The sequence below is a fragment of the Bidens hawaiensis genome, unplaced genomic scaffold, assembly GCF_021521415.1.
Source record: "Bidens hawaiensis isolate Kalapana, Puna unplaced genomic scaffold, B.hawaiensis_p1.1 tig00029063_1, whole genome shotgun sequence".
Taxonomy (NCBI): Eukaryota; Viridiplantae; Streptophyta; class Magnoliopsida; order Asterales; family Asteraceae; genus Bidens; species Bidens hawaiensis.
The window spans coordinates 55564-80625 of record NW_027494792.1 but is presented as its reverse complement, the minus strand read 5'-3'; the positions used below and the strand labels follow the sequence as shown (position 1 = coordinate 80625).

General features: G+C 32.7%; 2 protein-coding genes and 1 pseudogene across 3 annotated transcripts; all 3 read right to left on the bottom strand.

Moving 5' to 3' along the window:
• On the bottom strand, positions 1–5473 carry LOC143578210 (hexokinase-2-like; annotated as a pseudogene). Its single transcript, XR_013143221.1, has 9 exons — positions 5200–5473; positions 3571–3715; positions 3272–3454; positions 1770–1844; positions 1340–1495; positions 1171–1271; positions 706–832; positions 510–590; positions 1–437 (listed from the first exon to the last, which is right to left on the bottom strand). The product of XR_013143221.1 is annotated as a hexokinase-2-like (transcript).
• A 5466-nt stretch (positions 5474–10939) lies between these two features.
• LOC143578217 (putative pectinesterase 53) lies at positions 10940–15934 on the bottom strand. Its single transcript, XM_077061869.1, has 5 exons — positions 15570–15934; positions 13997–14186; positions 13682–13888; positions 12546–12781; positions 10940–11087 (listed from the first exon to the last, which is right to left on the bottom strand). The coding sequence occupies exons 1-5, from the start codon at positions 15929–15931 to the stop codon at positions 10940–10942; spliced, it is 1143 nt and encodes a 380-aa protein (XP_076917984.1). The 5' UTR covers positions 15932–15934.
• A 6242-nt stretch (positions 15935–22176) lies between these two features.
• LOC143578212 (uncharacterized) lies at positions 22177–24142 on the bottom strand. Its single transcript, XM_077061866.1, has 2 exons — positions 23916–24142; positions 22177–22441 (listed from the first exon to the last, which is right to left on the bottom strand). Exons 1-2 carry the CDS (start codon positions 24113–24115, stop codon positions 22177–22179), a joined length of 465 nt encoding a protein of 154 aa, XP_076917981.1. The 5' UTR covers positions 24116–24142.
• Between the last annotated feature and the right edge of the window lie 920 nt (positions 24143–25062).

Genomic DNA, 25062 nt, shown 5'->3' with positions numbered 1-25062 from the left:
TTTTAAAACACGTATCCAAAAACAAAAATTTCTCAACATCATAATCCAGAAAACGCCGAATCAAATATACAAAATACAATACAAGTCTATGTAGCCTCAGTGTATTCGCGATATTGGGAATGTGATGCTGCAAGAAGGGCAGCCCCGAGACCAGACCCGTCGTTAGATAGCTTGACTATGACATTTTTAGAAGCTTCTTCGCCTAATAACTCGTTCATTGTGCTTTGGCATTGCGATTCTGAATTTAGTGTAGTGCTCAAACAGCCCGCCGTCCATTGCTATTACTGATTTCTGGTCTTCTCCTCCTTGACGGTATCACGTCCTATTTTTTTGAGAATTCCTAATATTCCCGCAGCTGAAAGACGAGCCCCACGCGTTGCCACGATGTCACATAGCTCCACAATCACTTTTCTCATTTTTAGAGAAGTGTTGGATATCTTCAATCAAACCATATACATCATTAACGGTGTAAATCACAAAACTAGAGGTCAAAGAACAACAATATATACCTCGAGTATGTCTTTTAACTTGGTAGCAACCACTTGAGGTCGGGAGTCGAATCATGATGCATTGCAGACATATCAGGTGTCCTAAATACACACATCAAACAATATTGGAAAAAAAATACGTGTGGATTGATAATATATGCAAACCAACTTGATTATACTTTAGATACCCATATGATTATGCAAGACAACATTGTACCTTAATATGAAGGGCTTTCAAGTTTGGATGGCACGGTATCACCAAAAAACTCTGCTTCTCGGCCATCTTTAACAACACTCGTCTCACGACTTCTCCTAAATACATTCCAGAAATCATCTTCTCCATATATCTGTTTTAAGAAAATTACAATCAATTATGTATTGATTTTATATGCACACATAGATTTTAGTTGGGGGGGGGGGGGTGGTGGTGGCTAAACATAATTCAAATGTCTCATTGAACCAAACATATATTTATAACCAGTCCGCAATTGTAAGTGATGCTATGAAGTAAACAAACACCCTAAGCATGCATGCATTTCCATTCGAATTCAAGCGGGGCCTGTAAAATATGTGATGACCGAAAGTTGCCCCATTCCATGTTTATATTCTCCATTCGAATTCAAGCGAGGCCCGTAAAATATAAGCAATAAATAACCAAAAAAAGAAAAGGTCGAAAATCTTTACCTGCTCTCCAGGGTTCAAGCTATCATTATCAAGATTTTCATCATACTCAGTCAAAGGAAGATGTGATGACCGAAAGTTGCCCCATTCCATGTTTATAACCTTAAACCATAAACAGTTATGTATTCATATTAAATAAAATACACTCAAAATAAAAGAAAATTACTAACCATTTCCCCTGATTTAGGAAGTAGACCTTGCCATTTAGGTATTGCATTTGCGCGTTCAACATATGCTGCATTAGTTCCGGTACCTAATATTACAGCAGCAATTACATCAGGATCACTATATCGTCCTCCCGCTAAGGTTCCAACCGTGTCATTAACCTGTATTTCAAGTAATTATAAATATTAAGCTTTTTTGGTCATTTTATGTATTAATTTATTCTATTATTAAAAACTTACTAAACACTTAAACAGGCTTATTTGATTATAACTTCATACTTAAAAATAAATAAAAAATAAAAAATCAAAGCACCGTCTCCTACAACACATTTTATTCCAAGCTTATTATCTCAATCTGGTTATTTAAAATCACATAATTAAAACACCCCTTATATCTCAACAGGAAAATAATCAAGCAAAAAAGAACAAAAATTACCAAAGCCGAAACGCGCATATCAAGGCCAACCCTTTCCATTGCTTTAGTCAACTCTTCTACAATGTCCTGCCCAACCTGTTACAAAAAACAAATTAATAAACTGCACAAACAGAAACAATTGTTTTAACTTTTAAGTGTTGTAAAATGACTAATAAACCCTTATAAGTCTTGTATATATATACCCTTGGGTTAGGTTCAAATAAGAAGTTTGATTTTCCTAAGAAGGCTAGGAAGGAGGGTATTTTAGTCTTTAACACTTTAATATCAAAACCCACTTAATTTAATCTCAAAACCCACTTAAATTAATTTCAAAAACCCACTTACATAAAACCCACTTACATCTTCACTCATCTCCTACAACCCTCCACCACTCCACCGCCTACCGCCACCACAACCGTCACCCACCACCACCACCTCGCCGGAAAAGTTCACTGCAAAAGTCGTCGGAAAGTCATCGGAAAACAATCCCCGATAAATTTTGCCGGAAAAATGGCCGGAAAATTCACCGAAAAGTCGTCGAAAAAAAGTCACCGGAAAACGGCCGCCGATAAAAACACAATGGAAAACACTATGAAAAACACAATTTAAAAAAAAACAATGGAAAAAAACACTATGAAAAAAAAAACATAATGATAAAAACACAATAGAAAAAAACACTGAGAAAAAAAACACAATGATAAATACAATTGTATAACACAATTTTGGTAAAACACAATACGTAAAAAACCCACTAATTTTTTATTAAAATTTTTATATAACAATATGGTACTCATATAAAAGATAAAAAGACACTCGTTATTATGGTGAATTTGTTTTTCAATAAAAACGTCGTAAAAAAAGTTATGGACGTTTTAAAATGATGGGGGAATTTGGCATGTGCCTTACATGTGGAGAGAGAAAGTCAACAAATGTGTTATTCCTTTTATGCCCTCCCCCCTTCTTTCTTACTTGATTTCCCACTGAACTAATCTAAACCCTCCATGTTTAAAATCAATGAACAAGATTACTTCCTATCCTTCCTACAAAAACTATACTTCCTATTATAACCTAACCCATATACCCTTAAGAAACTTGCCATAGAAAATCTATCTTCATTAACAAAATACTCACTTTCCAATTTACCGAAAGATTCTTTGTACATAAAAATGTCTATGGTTCCCTTATCCCCTTATAAATACTGTGGTAAAAAAACAATACCATTGTCGTTGGCAACAGGTATATATATGCATCATTACAAAAAATATCCCTCTTTAGCAAAAATGTCTAACTTTCCAATTTGAGGAAAAGATATTCTGCACTATGTCTATTATACCCTTTACTAATCATGCGAACACAAGCCTATCATACGTATTCTCTAATGGTCACAACGACAAGAAACGTACTTCAACAGTATCTTTGATTAGCAAAATTGTCACTTGCCATGTTCAGAAAATTTTCTCTGTTTTGGTTTCATTTTTCTGAGGCTTATACTATAGATATACAAAAGGGCAAACAACACTTACTGCATCTTCAATATTGAAGCCTTTAGTCCATCTAACAAGAGTCCCTCCTGCAACTGATGATTGCTTGACAGGAAATGAAAAAGTGAACCCTAACTCCCGTTGCGTGCCAGCTGGAACTTGCATATCTTCGCCTTCCGTAGCGACAAATTTTGCAAGTTCTCCAGCAATAAAATCAAATAGATCCTAAAATAGCAAAAAAAAATCATTTAATTCACACTAAATCTTTTATACTTGTTTGTTAATGGCAACATATATATGTATATACACAAAAATATGTGTGTATGCATGTGAGTACTCACTTCACATTTCCCGATCATGAGATTCGGAGGGATTGAAACTTCTTGAAATTCTTTTTTAACATTATCAACACCACCCAATTTAACACGAAGAACACGGAAATTGGTACCCCCAAGATCAAGAGCGTAGAAAATTCCTGTTTCGTCCCTGTAGAAAGAAAAAACGGAGTCATTACATTTCTTGGACAAATGATCATGATTACAGAATATTAAATATTTTTGGAAAAAATTAATCAGATTTGTAGCAGTATGTAAATAAAATATATTTCCCATAATATAAAGCACAAGGTGTAAGTTATATTTGAATGACTAATATATCAATATAAAATAATCTTAAAATTACCCTTGAAAGAAATATTAATATTCTCCATTACTTTTCGGTTTTCCTAATTGAACAACAAACAAAGGGGATATTATCAAGAACAAAATTAGTAATAGTAGTGTGAGGTTATTCATTTATTCTTTAAAAAAGCAGCTTTTTTCAACATAAAAAAATTGCATAAAAAACCAGCCAAGAAGAATCATTCAATACAACTATTTCCAATCAACCATTAGAATCATATAAAGTAAGTCCAGAACTAACAATATGCATTGCATAGCCCTTTATCAACTAAAAACCGGTAAAATCTTGCTTTTTGGAAATTATTATTGGGACATGTTTTCCTTAAAGCAAACTATGGTTAGGCAATTTTAAAATTTATCAGAAACAAAGAGGTACTCTTTATCTAATTGATAAAGAGTTTACCTAAACACTCTAAACTAATAATTTCGGCTTTAATCCGAATCAAGAAGTATATGCACATTAACACTGCTAAAACATTCTCCCATGCATACTAATATATTAACAAAGTTTCAACTTACAAACATTAAGCCAAAATTCAAAGTCAGTGGAAATTAGTCAAACTTAACCTTAATCCTTGCCTAAAAAATCTAATGAAACTGAACTAAATGCAATACCAAAATCTTGGTATTTTGTATGTTGTTGTAAAACTCGCTAGGCACTAGTCTAGTAGCATTAGTGTACTGACCAACGATTAATCAGATTGGAATTATATGTAACTTTTCAAAGGGACAATTTTTTCACTTATTAGCCAGGATTAATCCCTACATAGGAAATGTTTGCAGGCAGTCCCAACTTTGAACGCATTCTCCTCCAATAATGAAAATACGTTCAAAGTTGGGATTAATCCTTGCCAAATGGTTAAATTTGTAATTATTAAAATCCAATTTACCCTTTTCCAATGAAAAGATTTTGACCTATTAATAATCCCTATTCTTCAAAATCCAATCACCCTTCGATTTCCAATTAATCACCTTAGCGACTTTTACAACACTTATTTTTATAACATAAATCAAAACTTCCAAATTATATACAAAAAAAAAAATAAAATTAAAACTAGTTCAGATTGACTAATCATCAACAATAATCAAAATCTATAAATAGAAAAAATAATATGAATCAATAATTTCAAATTAAATATAAAAAAAATAAATTAAAACTAGTTCATAACTTCATATCAACTAATGAATATTCAATAACCAATAACAATCAAAATCTATAAATAGAAAAAACAATATAAATTATGTACAAATATTATTATTAAATATATATATATATATACATATATATACCCAGTGGGAAGGTTGTCAACATAGCTAATTAACATCTTGAGTTTGCTGCCGCCGTCGGAGGCAAGTCCGGCATGCATCTCAACCGTCATAGCGTCGGCAACTTGCCGGAGTTTATAAACCGGAGTTCCACACTTGTCTTCAAACTCCTTTAGTATATCCACTGCTTTTGCCCAGTTGCCGGACCTCCGCATCCGGTGACGGACCGCCACCACCACCGCCGCTGACACGGCCGCGGCAAACACCACCGTCGCAGCCACCGCTACCTTACCCATAATAATAATTGTTTTGAGTTAATTATAGATTTGAAGTTGATGAAGATTGATTTAAGGTAACAGAGACAATGATATTATAGAGGATGTGTAAGTACGCAACTCAAAGTGAACAAGATGTGTTTATTATATAGGACTGTTTTATGTTAAATAATAATATTATATTATTGCTATTGCTATTGTGTTTTACCTTTTTCGTTTTCCAAAAGTTAAGGTTCTTTCTTAATTTAGGTTTAGTGTTGTGATACTTTTGTGATTTTATCTATGGAAATTTCCAAAAATAAGCGTTTATGAAAATAAATTTCAAGTTTTAGCTGTTATTTGCAATAAATTTCAGAAATATGTATTATAAACCAGTCGATACGGGTATATTTTAATAACACACGATTAGTTTATAGTACCAATTAAAACTTGTCACTAACAAGCAGGTTCACTAATTATTTACTCGTCACGACTAAATAAGTTTCATGTCTCGTAATCAGCGTCCACGAGTAATTCACAAGTCCTTTGGTCGTGACGACTAGTTTACCCGGTTTACATTCCCTCAAGGAGTAGCTTATTAACTCGTCGCGACTAGTTTAACCTTACAATCTACTCGTCGCGACTAAAGGACTCATGAATTACTCGTGAGCGTTGATTACGAGACATGAAACTTGTTTAGTCGTGATGAGTAAATGATTAGTAAACGTGCTCATTATGGTTACTTTAAGGGCACATAGCAAGTTTTAATTGGTTCTACAACCTATTCGTCACGACTAGTTATAATATCTATATATGGAATTTCTTGCAAATGATACCTAAAACTTGAAATTTGTTTTCATAAACGCTTATTTTCAGAATTTTCCCTTTTAATTATTGTATGAATATAAATTGGATATCTAAATGCTATCATTTTGATTTCAATACAATGGAAGACAAGGAAGGGAATGCTTTGATTTTCGATGGGAAGCCAATTTTTATGACGGAATTGGTTGAGAAGATAAAAGTTCATGTTTTTTGTGGATGTGGATTCAATGTAGGTCTAGATCAGCTATGTCTAGGGATGATTGAGAGGGGTTCAAAATGTTGTTGTTGGATGGTGTTTTTTGTTATCTATGTTTGGTGTATGGTACAGTTACTTCCTTAGCTATTTTTTTTAATAAAATTTAGATATCTAAATGTCTAATTTTAATCCATAATAAAATTTATCGGAAGAAAAATCTAAAGAATATGGAATGTTCCCTTGATGAAAAAACAACGGTTTAACTTTATATTGTTTTGAGTTTTGTCTTGTCATGTCCAATAACTAAAAGATATTGTAGATGATACGATGATACGACATTGGACATTGTAGATGTCCAATAACTTTACATTGTAGATGGTAACATAAACATGATACGACATATGAATAATGTGTGAAACCTATGGTAAGACAACTAAGAATTTAATGGCACTGTTTCTTACATCGAAACTGAAAATCAAAACGTATGAACAAATCTGATGAGTATCTTAAGGATACTACTTGAGGTTTAACATTCTTTTCTTTACTACATTTTTATATAAAAACAAGTTTGTAGATGAATGCCGAGTAGATAAGAAACTTTGTATTAAATAAAAATAACAGTTTTTTATAATCTAAATTTAATAACTATGGATAAATATAGTTTGATTTGTTATAATTTTTTTAAAATCTTGACAAATATTAAGTAGATTGCTAAACAAAATCCACTACAAAACATGCATTTCTAATTTTAACGGACGCTTTACAAAGAATTAATTATTTATCTACGAAATAAAATTAATGATAGAAAATAATTTTGGGAACTTAAAAATTCTTGAACATTTGTTTTTATTAACAATTTTTTTCCATACTTAAAATTCACCGAATCCTATATTTACACGTATTTTAACTCACTTATCACTCTTATGAGGGTTAAGCACCATACCACATAACCATTAGGTCATGGGCAATTTTACGTTATTATTGATTCTCAATTTTTATCATTGTGTTATTATCGATTGTCAATTGTCACCACGTTTGTGCTTTTACATGCATATCTACTCACGAATTCATGATCACATCTTGCAGTTTGTACGAGTGGTATGAAACATGTAAATGCAACTTAAATGTTACAATTGGATATATCAAATCAAAACCTAATTCATGAAATTCAAAAGCAACCATCTAATATTTGAAACCCAAACATCCAAATAATTAAAAAAATTCTATCATGTTAATTACATCAACCCAAAATAAAATTAATGATTTTTAAGTGCCCTTCTCATGCTATCTTATTTCATTTATATTGATATTAAGCACAATCTCACATACAGCCTAGATATTAAGAAATTAGAAATATATAGAAAAAAAGGGTAATTGCTTTTAGGGTAACGTTCTATACTTTGTTTTCTATGTTAGGCAAAATTTTATGTTTATGTTTTCCATTAGGATAACATGACTAAGATGTCTCATTTTATCTTTTTTGTAAAGAAGGTATAATCTTTATTATGAAAATAGCACTTGTTTCTTTAATTTATAGACAAATCGATCCATATTATGTTGTCACCGAGCAAACCATCATCTCCACCAATTCCATCTTATCTAGGATTCTAGTCACCATCTAGGGGTGCAAGAGAGCCGAGCTGCTCGCGAGCTACTCGAAATCGGCTCGTAAAAAAGCTCAATTAAGCCGAGCTTAAACGAGCTTGAGCCTAAAAGTAAGCTCGTTTAATAAACAAGCCTGAGCCCAAGCTTCACTTACCGAACTCGAGCCCCCTCACGAGCCTTCCATGTGTATAATTTTTATAATATATATATATACACACACATATATATCTACATGTATATATATGTATATAATAATTAATAAATTAACAAAATAACTAAGTGATATATATTATATAATATATACTATGTTATATATTAAATTTTGATTGAAAAAATATAAAAATATATAAGAAGTAATCAATAAATAGTAAACGAGCCCGAGCCGAGTTCGATCTTTAAAAACTACTCACGAGCCGAGCTCGAGCTTTCGAAAGAAAGTTCAAAACAAACCAAGCTCGAGCTTTGTGTAAGGTAAACGAGCCGAGCAGAGCTCGGGCTCGGCTCGTTTGCACCCCTATCAGCATCTATACAAATACAATCACAAAGTTGGTAAGTTTATTATTCCACACGCAATTTAAATCAAAAGAGTTTTTACAAATTATAAATTATTATCTGTATAAAATTATAAGATGATATAATCATATAAACATTGATTAAACATACATAAGTCCATATGGGGGACATCTTGGTGGTAATGACGTATTCCCCTAACCAATTGGTCAATGCTTTAAAACTTAAAAATCCATTAGAGCAGCCACAACGCTGACCCTCTACAAATCGTCACGTCAATACCACATCAAATTTCAAACTTTTCTTAAAAACCTATCACCTTGTACATAAAATGTATAGATATGTTGTGAGAGTGGGTAGCCATGTCATCATTTTGTAACATATTTGCAGCCACAAACCTTCACGAACAAGACTCCACAACGCAAGTATGATTTTTGCTTGGGTCGTGTACTGCCACCTAGAACCAGAAGAGTGTCCTGTGGATGCTCTTTTTTGAGATAGAGATTTATATCAAAATATTCCATTTATACAAAAAAAGCCACGATCTTACTAATATTTATTCATAAAAATATTAATTACTCCGGATTCTTTCATTTCCATGTAAAAATCATTTCCTTCATGAGTCCGGTCACCGACTCCGCCAAATACAGATACGCCTTCGTGAGTCCAACTCGTGAACTTAGCCGATACAAGGCTATATGATAGCACCTGGGTTTTCCAATTCGACGGTTCGATCTATTATTATCATTCATGGACGTTGATAAGATCCATCTTAGTGTGCAAGTTTGATGTACCTGAGATTCTGAGACAGTTTGCAAGTTTGGTGGTATTTGGGGTTATTCATAGAAATAGAGGTTCGAATCCCACGGCGCGCAAATTTAGTGGTATTTAAGACAATGTACAAGGTTGGTGATTTTTGGAGTATATTTCATGGAAATGAAGTAGGTGCCGTTCAAAAATAATATTACATAAATTTTGATGCATTTATGCTAGTTGTTTACAATTCTATGAGTTTATTTTCACAGACAGAATCGATAAATTTGATGCATTTATGGTCATTTTTTAAATATTTTATAACCAAATAAGGAATTAAATTTTGGACTGTGAAATGAACTCTTCGGCATTGTTAGTTGGGCCCAGTAGGTTCTCTAACACATGCTCCCTATTTTGGGCTTATGTTTGGACTTAGGCCATTAACCATCTTGTTACAATAATATAAAAAGGTTAGAATAAGAAAGGTCGGGTTAAAACATAGCAACAAGTAGGGGTGTACAGAAAACCGAAATAATTAAACCCATAACCAAATCATGCAATGAAACCGAACCGACACAACCAAATTGTACCAAAAACCATGGGTCAGTTTATGGATTTTCTGAAAACGGACAATAGCGATCGGTTATGGTTAACAGGGTTTCCATACTTCCTTAAACCGAACCGAACCGATTATATGCATTTTTTTAATATTATAACTTATATGTACATTTTTTATGTTGTGTAACATACACTAATATTTACAAATGTGTATTAACAATTTATTCCATGGTAAAAAAGATTTCAAGCTCAAACTTTCGGGCCTAAATTACTGAAACTGCCATAACCGATCGGTTATAGTTGTGGTTATCCATTAACCGACATCTCGGTTATGGTTATGATTTTGGGCCAAAATACCCTAAAGCCGACCCATGCACACCCCCTTAGCAACGAGTGGCTAAAAATTTTGAACTTCAAGCTTTCATCAGTTATTACCAATCATAAGTTCATGGTTTCATGTCAATTATAACCAAATTTAGCTTATGATTTCCTTCATAATATTTAGGAATTAGGACTATGATCTATAGGGGCTTAGCATATAATTAGAGGGAATAATATAAATTGGAATTGAAGTTCATATTTTCATATATCAATTATAACCAATAATTTCATACCACAATTTAGGTTCATAAGTTAATTCATATCAAATGTAGAATCAATCAAATTTCCATTAAATGATAGTTTGTTTCAACTTACTATATTCAAGAAACACTTTTTTCTTCACAAACAAGTCATATTTTTATCAAAAAAACAATTGATTACACTAACACATGATCATAAAATGTCATGTTTCAATTTCCAAACAAAAACAGCACTCCAAATAACCTATTAAGATCAACACACTCGCTCACTCGCTGTATCTCCATCGTCCTCCATCAACTGGTCATAAATCCAACGTTGGAGGGTATGCGCGCCATCCAAATCCTTTTGGAATTTGGATGAACTCTAGATATGTTAGAAGCTAGAAGATCTAACATCATAATCCGCATCGGTATTGGTAGATTTGATGTTATTGTTGGCTAAATATACACATCTAATTTTTTCAACAACGATGATAAAATTGTTAGAGTTTGATCCATTCTGAACCATCAATGAAGCTAAGCGAAAGAAAAGGCTTAGCTTCCTCATCAGTAAGTTCTCTTGACCATGACACTCTCCCTGCAAATGTTGCCCCTGGCCCACTACATTTGTATTGTCCATAATACACAGTCCTGAAGTTATTGTTATCACAAAGTTTATAATTTTTAAAAATCATATTTAAATGAAAAACAAATAGACAAGTTATACGCGCATCACTTATAGTGTTATACAGGTCAGTATGAGATGTGAAAAATGTTATATGGCACGTATAAAATGTTAGTGGCGTGCATATAGTGTATATAGTGCATGATATGTGAAAAATGTTTATATGCACCAGAATACAATAAAATAAGGTTATATATGAGCAATAACTAAGGCTGACAAATTATAACACAAACTTGTTAACACAAAATGACACGTAGTTAAAGAAGTTTGGGTTTGAGCTTAGCATGCTTTGTGTCTTAAACAGGTCGACACGTTTAACGCATGGTAAAATTCAGGTCCAAACAGGTTAACACCTACTAATGACCTGTTTAAAACATGTTTTCTTTTTTATTTTATTTTTTTAAGATAAAATATATCGCGTATGTATTAGTATCTTACGCCCCACACCAGGATTTTTGATTCAAATATGTTAAATATTATGCAATACTTATTGTGCACTTAAACATATCGTGCCGTGCAACATGTTTCTTAACATGTTTACGCTCGTGTTTGAAAAACTAACACGATTAATTATCGTGTTATGTCAGTCTTAGCTATGTCTATAACCTTATAGCAACACCCTTAACATATTTATTTCAATAGTGCCAACATACCTAAATCACAACCTATAAATAAAAATATATAAAAAAAAACAAGACAAAACAATACAAAAACCACCGTTTAGGCCTTTCGTCCAACACGTAGAACCGCATACACAAAAAAGCAAACAAACAAACGCACCCACCGCCCCTTCCATTACGCAATCACCACCCAACCCAATACACACACATATACAGAACCACAAACTCTGATAATAAAGTAGCCACTAAAACTGGTCTAACCTTATAGGGTTCATTCCAATTATCTCTTTTTATCAGTGTTTCAAAAATCGGTTTTTCATTCGTATTGGATTGGATTAAAAAATAATACAACCGGGTTGAATTGTTTACCTTGTAATTTTATATAAGTGCAACTTAAACTCAAAAAACAACCCAAAAGTATATGATTTCATAATAAAGTAAAATCCAAAAGTTAATCCTTAGTCCAAAATTAATACAAAATCACTTGATTTTCAAATAATAATTCAAAAGTTTATTCGTTTCAGTGTTAATCGCTAGATTTAAAGTATTTTTTTTTTTTTAAATATGGGCCATGGAATATCAAAAACCTCTTGGGCTTAAAACCAGTTTGCCGGTTTAAACCAGTATTTTATAAAAAACTATTGGTTCGTTGTTCTAGCAAACAGCTCAAAAATGTCGGGTTCAAAAAAACTGGCATGATATGCGAAACTTGATATTACCGGTTTAACTGTCCGATACGAGCCGGTTTCTAAAACACTACTTTTTATAACAAAATAATATTGATGCTAAGAGACGGAAGCTTACATTTCACGATTAGGGTCACCCCAATTGTACCATCCTTTAGGGATAATAATGTTATCCATGTAAGTGTAAGCAAACACGACTCGAGAAAACGGGCCCCATGCTCGTCCGAGGTACAATGCACCGGACCCCGTGACCTTACAACGTAAGAAAGAAAACCCGGTGTCTTCCAATAAACTGCTTCGTCCTTGTGCGGTTAGTGCACCTGTTACCGGTGCTATTGCATGCACTTGACACCCCTGAACCGGTTGAAATCAACTCGTTAAAAATGTATAGGTATCGACTAGGCTAGCCAAATTATTATTTATATAACTATAGTTATTTTTATCTAATACAACAAATATATATATGATTACATAATAAGTGTTACTGGTACTCGTTACAAAAATAATTCTGTATTTTAGGGTATTAGTATTGTGCCGGTAAAAAAGATACCGATATTGAATTTCTTGAAAAGTAGTATCGAATATCATACCGAATATATCGGTTCTGTTCGGGTTCGATACGAGACTATTTAAAAATGGGAGATATATTCTTGTACACTTTTAGGGACATGATAAATCATATCAGTTCCTTAAAGCAAGATATGGTTGGGTAATTTTTCATTTATAGAAATAAAGAGTTCTCTTACAACTACTCTTTATCTAGTTGACAATGACTTTAATTAGCTAAACACTCAAAAGTGAAATCCAATAATTTCAGCTTTAAACCAAATCAAGAAGCATTGTGCATTAAGACTTCTAAAATGTTTTGCCATATTAATACATTAGAGAAGTGTTAACTCACAAAACTCTAAGCCAAAAGTGAATATAAATTATGCTATATAAATTATATTATAGATATAAGTATAAAAATAATAGTTATGTATGTGTATAAATAAGATAAATAATAAACTAGTCAAGCCTGAGTTTGACTCGCGCTTAAGAGTTATTTGACAAGGCCTTATGAGTAACTTTTAAGCACATGCAAGTCGATTGAATGCTGTAATGTAAGTGTAAAATTAACATTTTCTTCTTTTTTTCTTTTTATTGGGGGGGGGGGGGGATTATTTGTGGTTTTTTTTGGCAATATACTATGTACATTTATTTTTGTAACTTACAAGTTAATATTTAAAAAAGACAGATAAATATAAAACAAACCTCAAAAAGAGAGAGACCGTTGCCAAAAATAAAGTCAACGGACCCTTCGATGTAGCACTCCTTGTAATAATGCCTACCCAAGTGATCATAAAGCGTGTCTTGTGCGCCCAAAAATCGACACCCGACAAATGCTGCAGTGTCTGATGATATCCTAAACGCCACCGCCTGCTTCCCTACCGCCCCTGGTGCTGGCACCGGGGTCGTGTTCTGCACGCATCACAAACTTGTACATTAAACTACTCGTCTTTATTAGTAAGTATAATGTACAAGTTTTTAATGCATACGCGTACACTTTTTTTTATTTATTTATTTTACCTGGAATGTGATATTTTTGGCAATAAAATAGGGTGAATTGACTGCAAAAGTGGCTGACCCATATGTACCAATGGGTTGACCTTTGGCACCAATGGTTTGAGCCGTGTCACCCCATTGCACAATTGTTTTATCAGCACCTGCACCTTCTATGGTTATGAAAGACTTCAATGGAGGTATATTTACCTTTTCCCTATATACAAACAAAAAGTTAATTAAATATATAATAATTAAATAATAACTCATGTTTATATATTTGTTTAAAGATAACCCAAAAACTTTACATCTTAAACATATTTTAAAATATATGAAAAAGTACATGAAGAATGTTTGACTAAGTGTTTTGTAACCGGTTTCTAGGTATGCAAATATTCTTTTACAAAAGTACAAAATATATGAGTTGGTTTAGAGACCGAAGAATAAGTTTTTTTTTCTAATTATAAAAAATATATTGAAATCACATAAATTAATCTTTTTCCTTAAGAAAAATACCACATGTTTAATAAAAACTTTAAACATAATAAAAGTGAAAGAAAACTTTGTATGGGTCTTAAAAGTTATAATGATTAATTTGATATGTAACAGTTGAGGTATATATTTGTATACAAATTCTATTGTAAGTAAAAGTAAAACGGTGTTCGTAAATAAAAAAGATCGCATCTCCCGTTTTGTCTCGAGAGATGTTGAATATATAGGAAATATTTTCTTCTAGAATAACCGATACACTCTCTAACTTTACTTCTAAGTTGCACAAAGTGATTTAAAATGTTCGGTATAAGAAGTGGAAGTGTTAGTTTTAAATAATACATTATATTGCTAATTACTTAAACTAAAACATAGTGATCGTTTATTGATAAAGACAAAACCTTTAAAACATCAAGAGGTTGAAGATTTAGTTTTTTGTGTTCAAGTCTTTCGGATAACAGAAATTTATTGTTAAAAAACTTAACTAAATCATAGTTAGTAAAATATTTACACGTGACACATTATAATTTTCATCAATCATTTAAATTATTCAAAATTTGGAAGATGAATCATGATAAAAAAAAATTGCATAATCCAAGTAAAAAGTACGAGTTAACAATATATGCTTGTCGTGATCTAAAAGACTAAAAGTGTGTGTTGTAAAATTATATACGGATCATAAATAAAGATTTAAAACTTTTTTATTTGTATATAATAATGCTATTTTGTCTTCACTATTCATAGAACTTCTGCATGAATTACAAAATTCCCATGATAAATAAAAAAAAGAAAAAAAAAATACCATCTTTCATGTTTGTGTGTTGTTCAATATTCATCATTTAATCTTTATAATGCCATTAATGAAACTCTTCACATATATTTATTAATAAAAATTTGTAACTAATTAAGGTTTAAGCATATATTAATGCTAAAAAAACTCATTAAATTCTTGATCAAAATTGCCCAAGAAAAATAAACATTCAACCACACAATGTTAAGGTTATCCTATCTTATCTAGCTTCATTGAATTCTGATCACAAGTCTCACAAACCTAAATTAAACAAAAACACCATGAAAATAAATAAATAAATAAACAAATAAACAAACTTACTTGTAAACTCCTGCATGGACTTTAATGACAACTCTAACAAGATTCACAAAGGGTAGAGAGTCAATAGCTTGTTGAATGCTAGTAAAGTCCCCGGTAGCCGGATTTCGGTCAACGGTGAGCGTATAAGACGGAAAAAGCTTGTTCTTGGCAGTGGAAAAAAGAGAATGCTTTAAAGTTCCAACAAAATTGACCCATTTCATGAATTGTTGTTCCGAATATTGGGTTTGTGTCAAATTTACACCTAATTGCTTCCATGTGTTTCTTTTTGGTCTCAAGCATTTGGTATGGCAAAGTGTTTGTGTGGTGGCATCAAGAACAAGTAAAAGAATGAAAAGAGAGCAAATGTGTAAAAATTTGGCCATGAAAAGAAAATGCAAGTGGAATAAAAAAAGAGAGTAGAGAAGAATGTGTTAGGGGTACAATACAAATAGAATTTGGTTTGAGTTTGTGGTGAGGGTTTATGTGTGTATTTATTGAACTATGGATGTAATATAATAATCTCAAAAAAGTACAAGCATGTCATCCAAATTACTCCGTAATATATATATACACTAGGTTAGAAACCTGTAATGGGTTAGGAGCATCGATACACAAATGTGTATCAAAACCAATTACAAAAATGATACACTTCCAGGAAGTTAGCGAACTATTATAATGGGTTAAACACTAGTATATGCATGTGCATCAAAACTTGTTACAATCACGAATAAAAATGAAAAGTGGATGCATCATTGTAAAAGTTTATACATCGTGTTTTATGAATGTGCACCAAAAGTCACCACGACAAAGAATCAATTATGCATAGAAGGCGGACGCATTGTGTAAATGAATTAGACACATGATTTTTATACATGTGTATCAAAACTTATTATCACAATGAATTCAAGCCTGGGATGTAGACACATGGTTGGTTGTATTGAGGTAGACACAATATCCTATTACATGAGTATCAAAACTTATTATACCAACAAATTAAAGATATGAAGTGGACACACTTTCGCCATCAAACCTTGCCTTTAAAAAAAAGAAAAATAGTATTATTAGACCTATATAAAAGTTAAAGAGCATATGGATTTACATAATATTTAAACAAAACAAAGTTAAATATATTTGAGATGATAAAGCTAGTGAAACCCTTTTTTAACCATGAATTTGATGCAAATAATGATTAAACACGTTTTATTCGTTTTCATATGAAAAAGTTTTTTATATGATAGTTCATTACATATATTTATACTTTATGTGTCTCTTTATATGTGTAACATATAGGAAATTAGAAACATGATCGTATATATCTTTATATATTAATAAATATACGTGCAGCGAAAAAGCCATACTTAATTTTTTTAGAACGACGACTTTCTTGTATTTAGGCTACCGCACTCTTCAAATTTGGAGAGCCCCGATACCCCATTTTGGCCAGACTATGTTGTCTTAACCGGACCCACATTGGATTCAGAGTTTGGCTTGGATGTTCACCCGAGAAAACATGCCGCTGACTGATTAATCATGAATTTTCTAATTTTGTAAGGTTAAATTGTTTTAATAAGTTGCTAATGGGGGGATTAAAGTTAAGAGAAGAGAACCAAAGGACTTCTAGTCCAATGGTATCTTGGTGGTGAGATAAGGCTTAGTGATCATAAGGTCCTAGATTCGAATCTCACAAGAGGGGTTTTTTCTCAAATATTAAGTTTCCTTCTGAATTGGTGGTTTGGTAGTGGATATGATCGCGTAGTACCACTGATGGCACGATGATACTCTAGTGGTCCGTAAGTGATCCAAATTATTCGTTAAAAAATAAAAAAGTTTTAAGAGAAGAGAATGCAGAATCACGGGTGTTACTACTACCACTGACATTTATGCAATCACAGGGGTGAATTTGAGGCCACAAGTACACCTATTCATTATGCACTTTTTCCCTATTAACTTCCTTCATGCTACTGCCCGTGAACTCCCCCTTTTTGTGTTCTTGAAGAATATATTCTTTCAAAATCATGTGATCATATATTACTAAAAAAAACAATTATTTTTATTATAGTTTTTTCAATAACAACTATATTAGGAACTTTCTATAACCTTTGGGTTCATAATTTTATGAAATTAGAAAATAGAACATGATGGATTTGGTGTGTTATGAAAGCATGATAGTGTGCGAGATTGGGTGTTTGTGTGATGCGGCAGGAAACATAGACATTAGTAATCACGCAACATAATAATTACTTTCAAATAAAAAACTACTACAACAATATCATACTTAAATTAAAGAAAATCAAATATTTGTTTTTATGGGTTTTTTTTTTTGAAAAAAAAAATTAGCCGGGGTGGGGGGTGTTAAAAGTCAGCATGTTTAAAATGGTATTTTCGTTAATTTAAATGTTGTAATAACTTAAAATTTTAAAATTATGTAAACTTATTTTTTTTCTCGCATTTGTATTATATGTATTATGATATAGAATGTGTGTAATATATATAACTGTTCTGTACTTTTGCGGCAACCGACTTAGTTATTTTTAGAAAAACGATAGATTTATGAAAATCGAATTGTAGTTATCAGTCGTAGTTGTCTGGTTGGTAACTCTTTATGTGGTAGCATATATCATTGTACACGAGCGAAACATCAACATCAAGCCAACATGTGAGGTTCATCATCTCCTTTTAATCGTTTTCATACTCTATTTGTCACAAGTGCGAATCTAGTTAAATGTTGCCAAATTGTATTGAGTGTGCACATATGCAAATTACAACCGATTTAGCAGTTTGATATATGAGTTTAAACTTGTGTAAATATTAGAATATTAAGACTTCTATAAAAACCATGTATTGCAATCTTTCTTTTCTAAAAGACTTGTATCATTTACTTCTTTAATTACATTCCAACACACAAAAGACAATCTCTCTTTGGAATCACATGAACAAACCTTCACATGTGATGACCAAACAAAACAAGAAGAAATTTCCAAAGCATAAATCATAAAACAAGTGACACGTTCATTAATTGATTGCACTTGAAACAATTAATTTTTTTTTTCTTTTTTTTTATTTAGTTATAACTCATCAAGCTTAACACTTTAAAGTTTGTCTTTTTCTATCTTAAATCCATAATTAAATGTACATGTTTCCATGTTATTTATATATACATATATGGGATAGTCCTAGTATATATAACTAAACATTTGTATACAATTTGATGTGTATTTGAAATTAGAGGCTGGAAATAGTTGTTACTAAATTTTGTAATTTTTTTTCTGTGATTCTATATATAGAACAAACTTCTTTTGAAACCAATACATGTAAGTAATCACATGTGATTACTTTCATGTGCATGTGAATGTACTTATGCATCATTATTCACATATGATTTACAATTAGTTCACATAGATCTACTCTGATTGAGAGCTTCATCTATGGTTTAGGTAAAGAAATAACTCATGTCGTTCATGTACATTACACATGATCTTAAATCATTCATATCTTTGTCTACTGTGACTATGTTAATGCTATTTATCTGATTGACAATAACTTTAACGAACCAAACACATTGAAATTGATATACATTTTATACTTATACGGAAAAACGTGGGTCATGGTCAACATCGGGTTCTTCATGTTCCCTCTAGATGCCTTCAACCGCGTGGGAATATATGTATGATATATATCTTGTAAATCAATTGTATTTCAGTTATGATTCTATACATATCATGAGAGTGAGCCTTGGAACAACTGGTGTGGTTGCTTCTTTGTAACCTTGAGGTCAGGGTTCAAGTCGTGAGAAATAACTTCCTACACAAACTGTAAGGTAAGATTACATCCATCAGATTGCGACGCAATCTAGCTCCTTTTCAGACCATGCACAAATTGGGGGGTTATGTCAAGCACTGTGTACATTATATACATATCATAGACTAAGCCAAACTGTATCCTTATATATATTGAGGTTGTGAATAATACATAAATGAATTTTGATTGTATCTTTTATTTAGTTATAACTCATCAAGCTTAACACCGTGTTATAAAAGCACACATCAAAACACATCAATAATCACAACCCATAACTAAGTATAATATATATGAAATTCGGAACACAAAATCTAACAATATGCTCTAATTTTGATTTTATACAAATCAAATATAACGGCGTAACTATACATACTAGGACATGATTTAATACAAAACCAATTTTAAGAAACGAACTATAAAAACCACATAAAAACATGTATATATAGATACAAAAATAATACATAAGATAATTATGTAATCATAAGATAATTATGTAATCATGTAAGCATCTATTTTTCTCTCTTTCATTATAACTAATCTAACACTATATACAAGTGTTTATGACATTTTGTTGTATTTTATGTACTTAAAAAGTTAAAATTAGTTATGTATTAAACCTTTTTGTTAATCAGTTTGGTTGGTGCATTGATCATATAGTGCAACACATGACAAAAGAAGGCACTTGATATATGGATTATGGATTCTGAAAACATACTTTATGAAAATTGAGAAATAACAAATTATATTACCAAACACACTCGCTTTGAAGTGCAAATGAGGCCAAAACCAGAATAAAGGTGGCAATTGTAGATCACCAATCTATTATTAATAAAAACAACCGGATAATTGTGTTATATATTCATGCATTTCCAATCATTTGCTAATCAACGAATTTAATATTATGTACCCTTTCGGTCCTTTCATTAAAAAAATCGTTAATGGGTTGTTAAATTTGATTTAAGTATTTTCTTTTCTTAAGGGTCTTTGTTTTTAAGAGGAATTACAAATATATAATTTTAATGGTACGGTGCTTGTTGCTTACCCCTTCAAAAGTGAGCTTATGAGTTCAAAAAACATATATATAAATTTATAATTTTATAATATATGTATATTCAAGAAAATAAATATTAACGGGTGGGTGTGGCCGCGATGATAGATTTCGCTTTCTTTGTTTGTTTTGAACCAACATGTATTAGAAATTCGAATTAATTATGATATATTTCGATTTCTTAGTTTCATATTCATTTGATAAGTTAATAAGTTTCACTTATAAATCTAATTGGTTTAATTTCATTTTATTTTTCAATTCATTAAAAAACGGCTGACTTGTTTAAAACTTAAAAGTCCGGCATAGAGGTGCACAAAATCGGGTTGTTCCTAATGCGCAGTTCCATAGCTAGAACCTGGTTCGGGTATGACCAAGTATTGGTCATACCTGGTTCAGATTCGGGTCTGAGTATTGTCTTTAAAAACCATATCCTATGCACCAATTCTGGCCGGGTATAGAATCGAGTATTCTAAAATCGGGTATTTGAATACTCAATTTTTGAGTATTGAAAAAAACCCTATTTTTGGGTTTGTTTTGGGTATAGATTGAGTTTTTTAAGTGGCTGCATTTTTTTGGGTTATTTTTCAGGTATTTTCATGTATTTTTTGGGTAACTTCTGGTATAGATCGGATATTTGAAAACTCTGTTTTCGGGTATTGGAAAAACCTGATTCTGGTATGGAGCCAGTTCCTGTTTTCGGGTATTACTGGGTATAAATTGGGTTCGGTTCCTGGTACGAGTTTTGGTAATGAAATGCATACCCTATTCGTACCCTACGGGTAGGGTCGGGTACGAGTTCGGGTTGTAAAAACCTGGATATAAAAAAACTCGTTTTCAGGTTTTTTTGGGGGGTCCGATTCCGGGTTCGAATTTTTGGTATTCCAACTTTTAAGTCAAAAAATAATGGGCTGACTTGTTTTTACTTGTAAAAGGATGCGCTTTATGTTGGGCCTGTTTGGGCCGAAGCCCAACTTTACAATAACGAAATCAACATTTATTGGTATTAAATTATTAATCGATCCAACCATTCCGAGATTCCGACTAGTTAGCTTACAAAACAATGCCACAATGGTTCTGTTCTAGTTTCGAAAACATTGATAATTAACATGCTCAAGCACAACATAAACGTATCAAGTAGTATGAACTGTGAACTAGTGTATGATGTGAGTTGGATTAGGCTTTATGACCGGGCTCGTGTTTAAGTAGAGTCCGCCCATTAGTCTTATTCTGTGTTCCCAGCACGGTTGCACATAATGCTTAATCTATAAAAACTAGGGAGATTCCCTCGCGTGTTGCAGTGAGAATTCGGAGCAAGGGAATTAGATATATGGACAAAATCATGCCTAAACAAATAAAAGTTACAAACATAAGGTTATGTGTTATCGCTTCAGTACCACTAATGAAAAAAATCCTGTAACATACCGAAAACGACTCTTTGGAAATGATAAACAAAAAAAAACATAATATTAAATTTGATTTTGTGTTGTTTTTTGGACTTTGATGGAAGGTGGATTTTTTTTAACGGCATCAAAGCAATGGGTCACTTGTTTACTGCTAGTTCGGCAGGATCTCCTTACCCGAGTTCAAATCCTCTTAATGTGCAGGGTGTGCAAACTGATGTTTTAGGCTTTACAACTTGTACATTTTTCATATTTCGTTGTAACAACTTAATCGGTAAATTTAAAATGTGTTAATTAAACATGTAGACATTTTATGATCATATAAATTAGGATCAAGACACTTGATGATCATATAATTTGACGTAAGCAAACGTAAACTCGATTAAAACCGCTTTTGCGCAACAATTGTGTCCAAGATCGAACTCATTTCTCCAAGGGAAGAAACTAAACGACTCTTAGCTAGAGAAGATGAACAACTCTTCTTGCTTTTGACAATTGTGCTCTTGGGACTTAATGTTTGATTTTGACTTTTGCACTTTGACCTTCTTGATCTATGACTCTTCTTTGCAAGATCTTGAATGTTGTTCAAATTTGCAAGTGATCCAAATGACTCTGACTTTCCTTGATAGAACTTTGACAAACCCCTCCTACATAAGTAAATTATTACAACTTGTACATTTTAATAATTTATACAAATTACATTACTATAACCTTCAACCAATGTTTTTATAACCGGATCAGTCGTCGAATCGGTTGTCTTACTGGTTCACTGGTCGAATTGGATTTGAATACTGAAGAGGTAGGTCCCAGCAGGGCCCAGTTGGACCCGCAAGACTCACCTTGAAGAGGGACGTCTGCGCAAAGACCAACTGGTTCCGCAGGACCCACCATGCTCAGAGAGATGAAGACCTTACGCGCAGTACGCCAGCTGTTCCCGCAGGAAAAGCCTCCCAATGGTGAAGTACCCCGCCTGTTCCCGCAGCTGCGGATACAAGCCATCAGGGAAGGCTACCCGCACTAATAGCAAGGCTACACGCACAAGGCACTAACTCTCAATAATTCAGTAATGTCACCTGAAGAAGGAATGAGCAAGGCGGGAATACTCCCGCCCAAATGAGCCAGTCCGTACGCTTCTGGAGGATCTTTTGTACTATACCTGCCAAGGTATGGACAAAATAGACAAGATCTGACCAAAGCAGCCCATGAACCAATCACAGGGTGACAGCTCACTGACAACAGTACGACGAGCAGCACGCTCTAGTACTTAATGTCACTATCAGCCGCTGCCTACTCACCAACCCTTGTCGTGGCACGTACATAGCCTGCAGTTGGTGGAAAAGGAATAGTACACAGCCGGCCATGTCACTATCAGCCGCTGCATACCCACCAACCACCAGCATGGCACGTGCGTAGCCCACAGTTGGTAGAAAAGGAATATTATACAGCTGGCTGTACCTGCTTGGAAACCTACCTTCGGCTATAAATACTCCAACACCTTGGAACGGTATGGATATCACATCTTATCATATACTATCTTATATCATCACATATCTTATCTGCTCTAGCTATTTCTCTTAATATACATTTATATTCAGAGCAATCTAGTCTGATTCTCACGCCGGAGGGTGGTCACAAGGAGGTACCCCCCCTTCTCAGTGACAAGCTCACGGTGTCTGTTTTGCAGGTCATCAGAAGAATAACCATCTTTGCCGGACCTAACCCTCGTGGGAAACATCTACTTGACCCTAAGATTATCCGTAATCTGCCGGGGTCACTTAGTGTTTCTTCAAATACCAAATTATGTGAAATAATTTAAATATTAAGCGTATATAAATATATAAAGAACTTAAAATAAGATTTAACAATACCTTATTTTTTGAATGAATTTACAATATTAATAAAAGTTTGAAACCGTAAATAAATATAAAATACGTATAAAGTAGAACATAGATAAAAAAAAATGTTATTTTAGGATTTTTTTTCCCTGAAATCTACTCTAACTTGTATAAATGAAAGCGGTTCAAACACACACAAGTGAACTAGTTATGTGTCCGGTTTCCGGTCCAGTCAGGTCCTATTAGGCTATTATGAAAACACCGCCATTATCAAACAATATCTTACTTGAGAGGTAGTTGAGCCATGAGTTCAGATAACTCATACAACGGACCGGACATCGAAGAAGACGAGGAACACGAAGATGACGTGGCATCATCGATCATATCAGAGGAAGACAATGCGACTAAAGAATCATCCGATGATTCTTCAACAAAATCTGAGTCATATTCATCGGTAACAACGGTTTTAACATGAAACATAGCCATGGTTAATTTGTTATGATGATCAAGAAGAAATGAGTTTGTATGTTTGGTGACATAAGTGTATCTTGGGAAGGTTATTGGGGACGTGGATATATATACATATACATATATTATTGTGTGTGGGGTTGGAAAGGATAAGGTCCATGTAATTCTTTGAATACATCCATATCTGAGTCATCAAACATTCTAGTTTTGGATCTCAATATCATTCATCTCAACAACATTGTTCCCAAGCAAGGACACAAAATCACAAATTACTATAGATAGATAATATTATATATGTATACAGTACACATACATATTCTTCGTGGGTTTTACATTTCTACATTTAGATAGTACGACAAATAATACATTTTATGTATTTCACTTTATTTTCGTTTATTCATGATTAAAATTGTTTATGTTTTTTTTCTTAACATTAAATTTCTTTTAATTATTGTCGTCTATGGAAACTCTTAGCCCCGTATGCTTTAAAATTTTGCCTTTGTGACTTGTGAGTATATACTTAAATTTTGTTTTAAATCAATTTAGTTAATAAACAATACAAAAGTGAAAATAGGAAACAATGTTGATGCCAATAGGCAAACTTATTGCATATTATAATTTAATAGCATAGGAACCAATTGGAACCACACATTAGAAATGGATGTTAAACAACTTATTAAAAACAATTAATATTTTAGTGGTCACGGTTCCATCCTTGTGGCCGCCTAGTCAGCTTTTTTCAATGATGATTAATGTTAATTAAATAATTTGGTCCATTGGATGCTTTCAACTTCAATAAAGTAACGTAAGAAGTTAATTACACTAATGTCACATTAGCATGTTTCATCAACAATCCTTCTCATTGACTTTAGTATATATTTTACGCTATAAATTTAGAAAAAGAAAAAACATTGGTTGCTTCGGTTATCAACAAAGTTGACGGCATAGATCATTAGTGTTAGGCG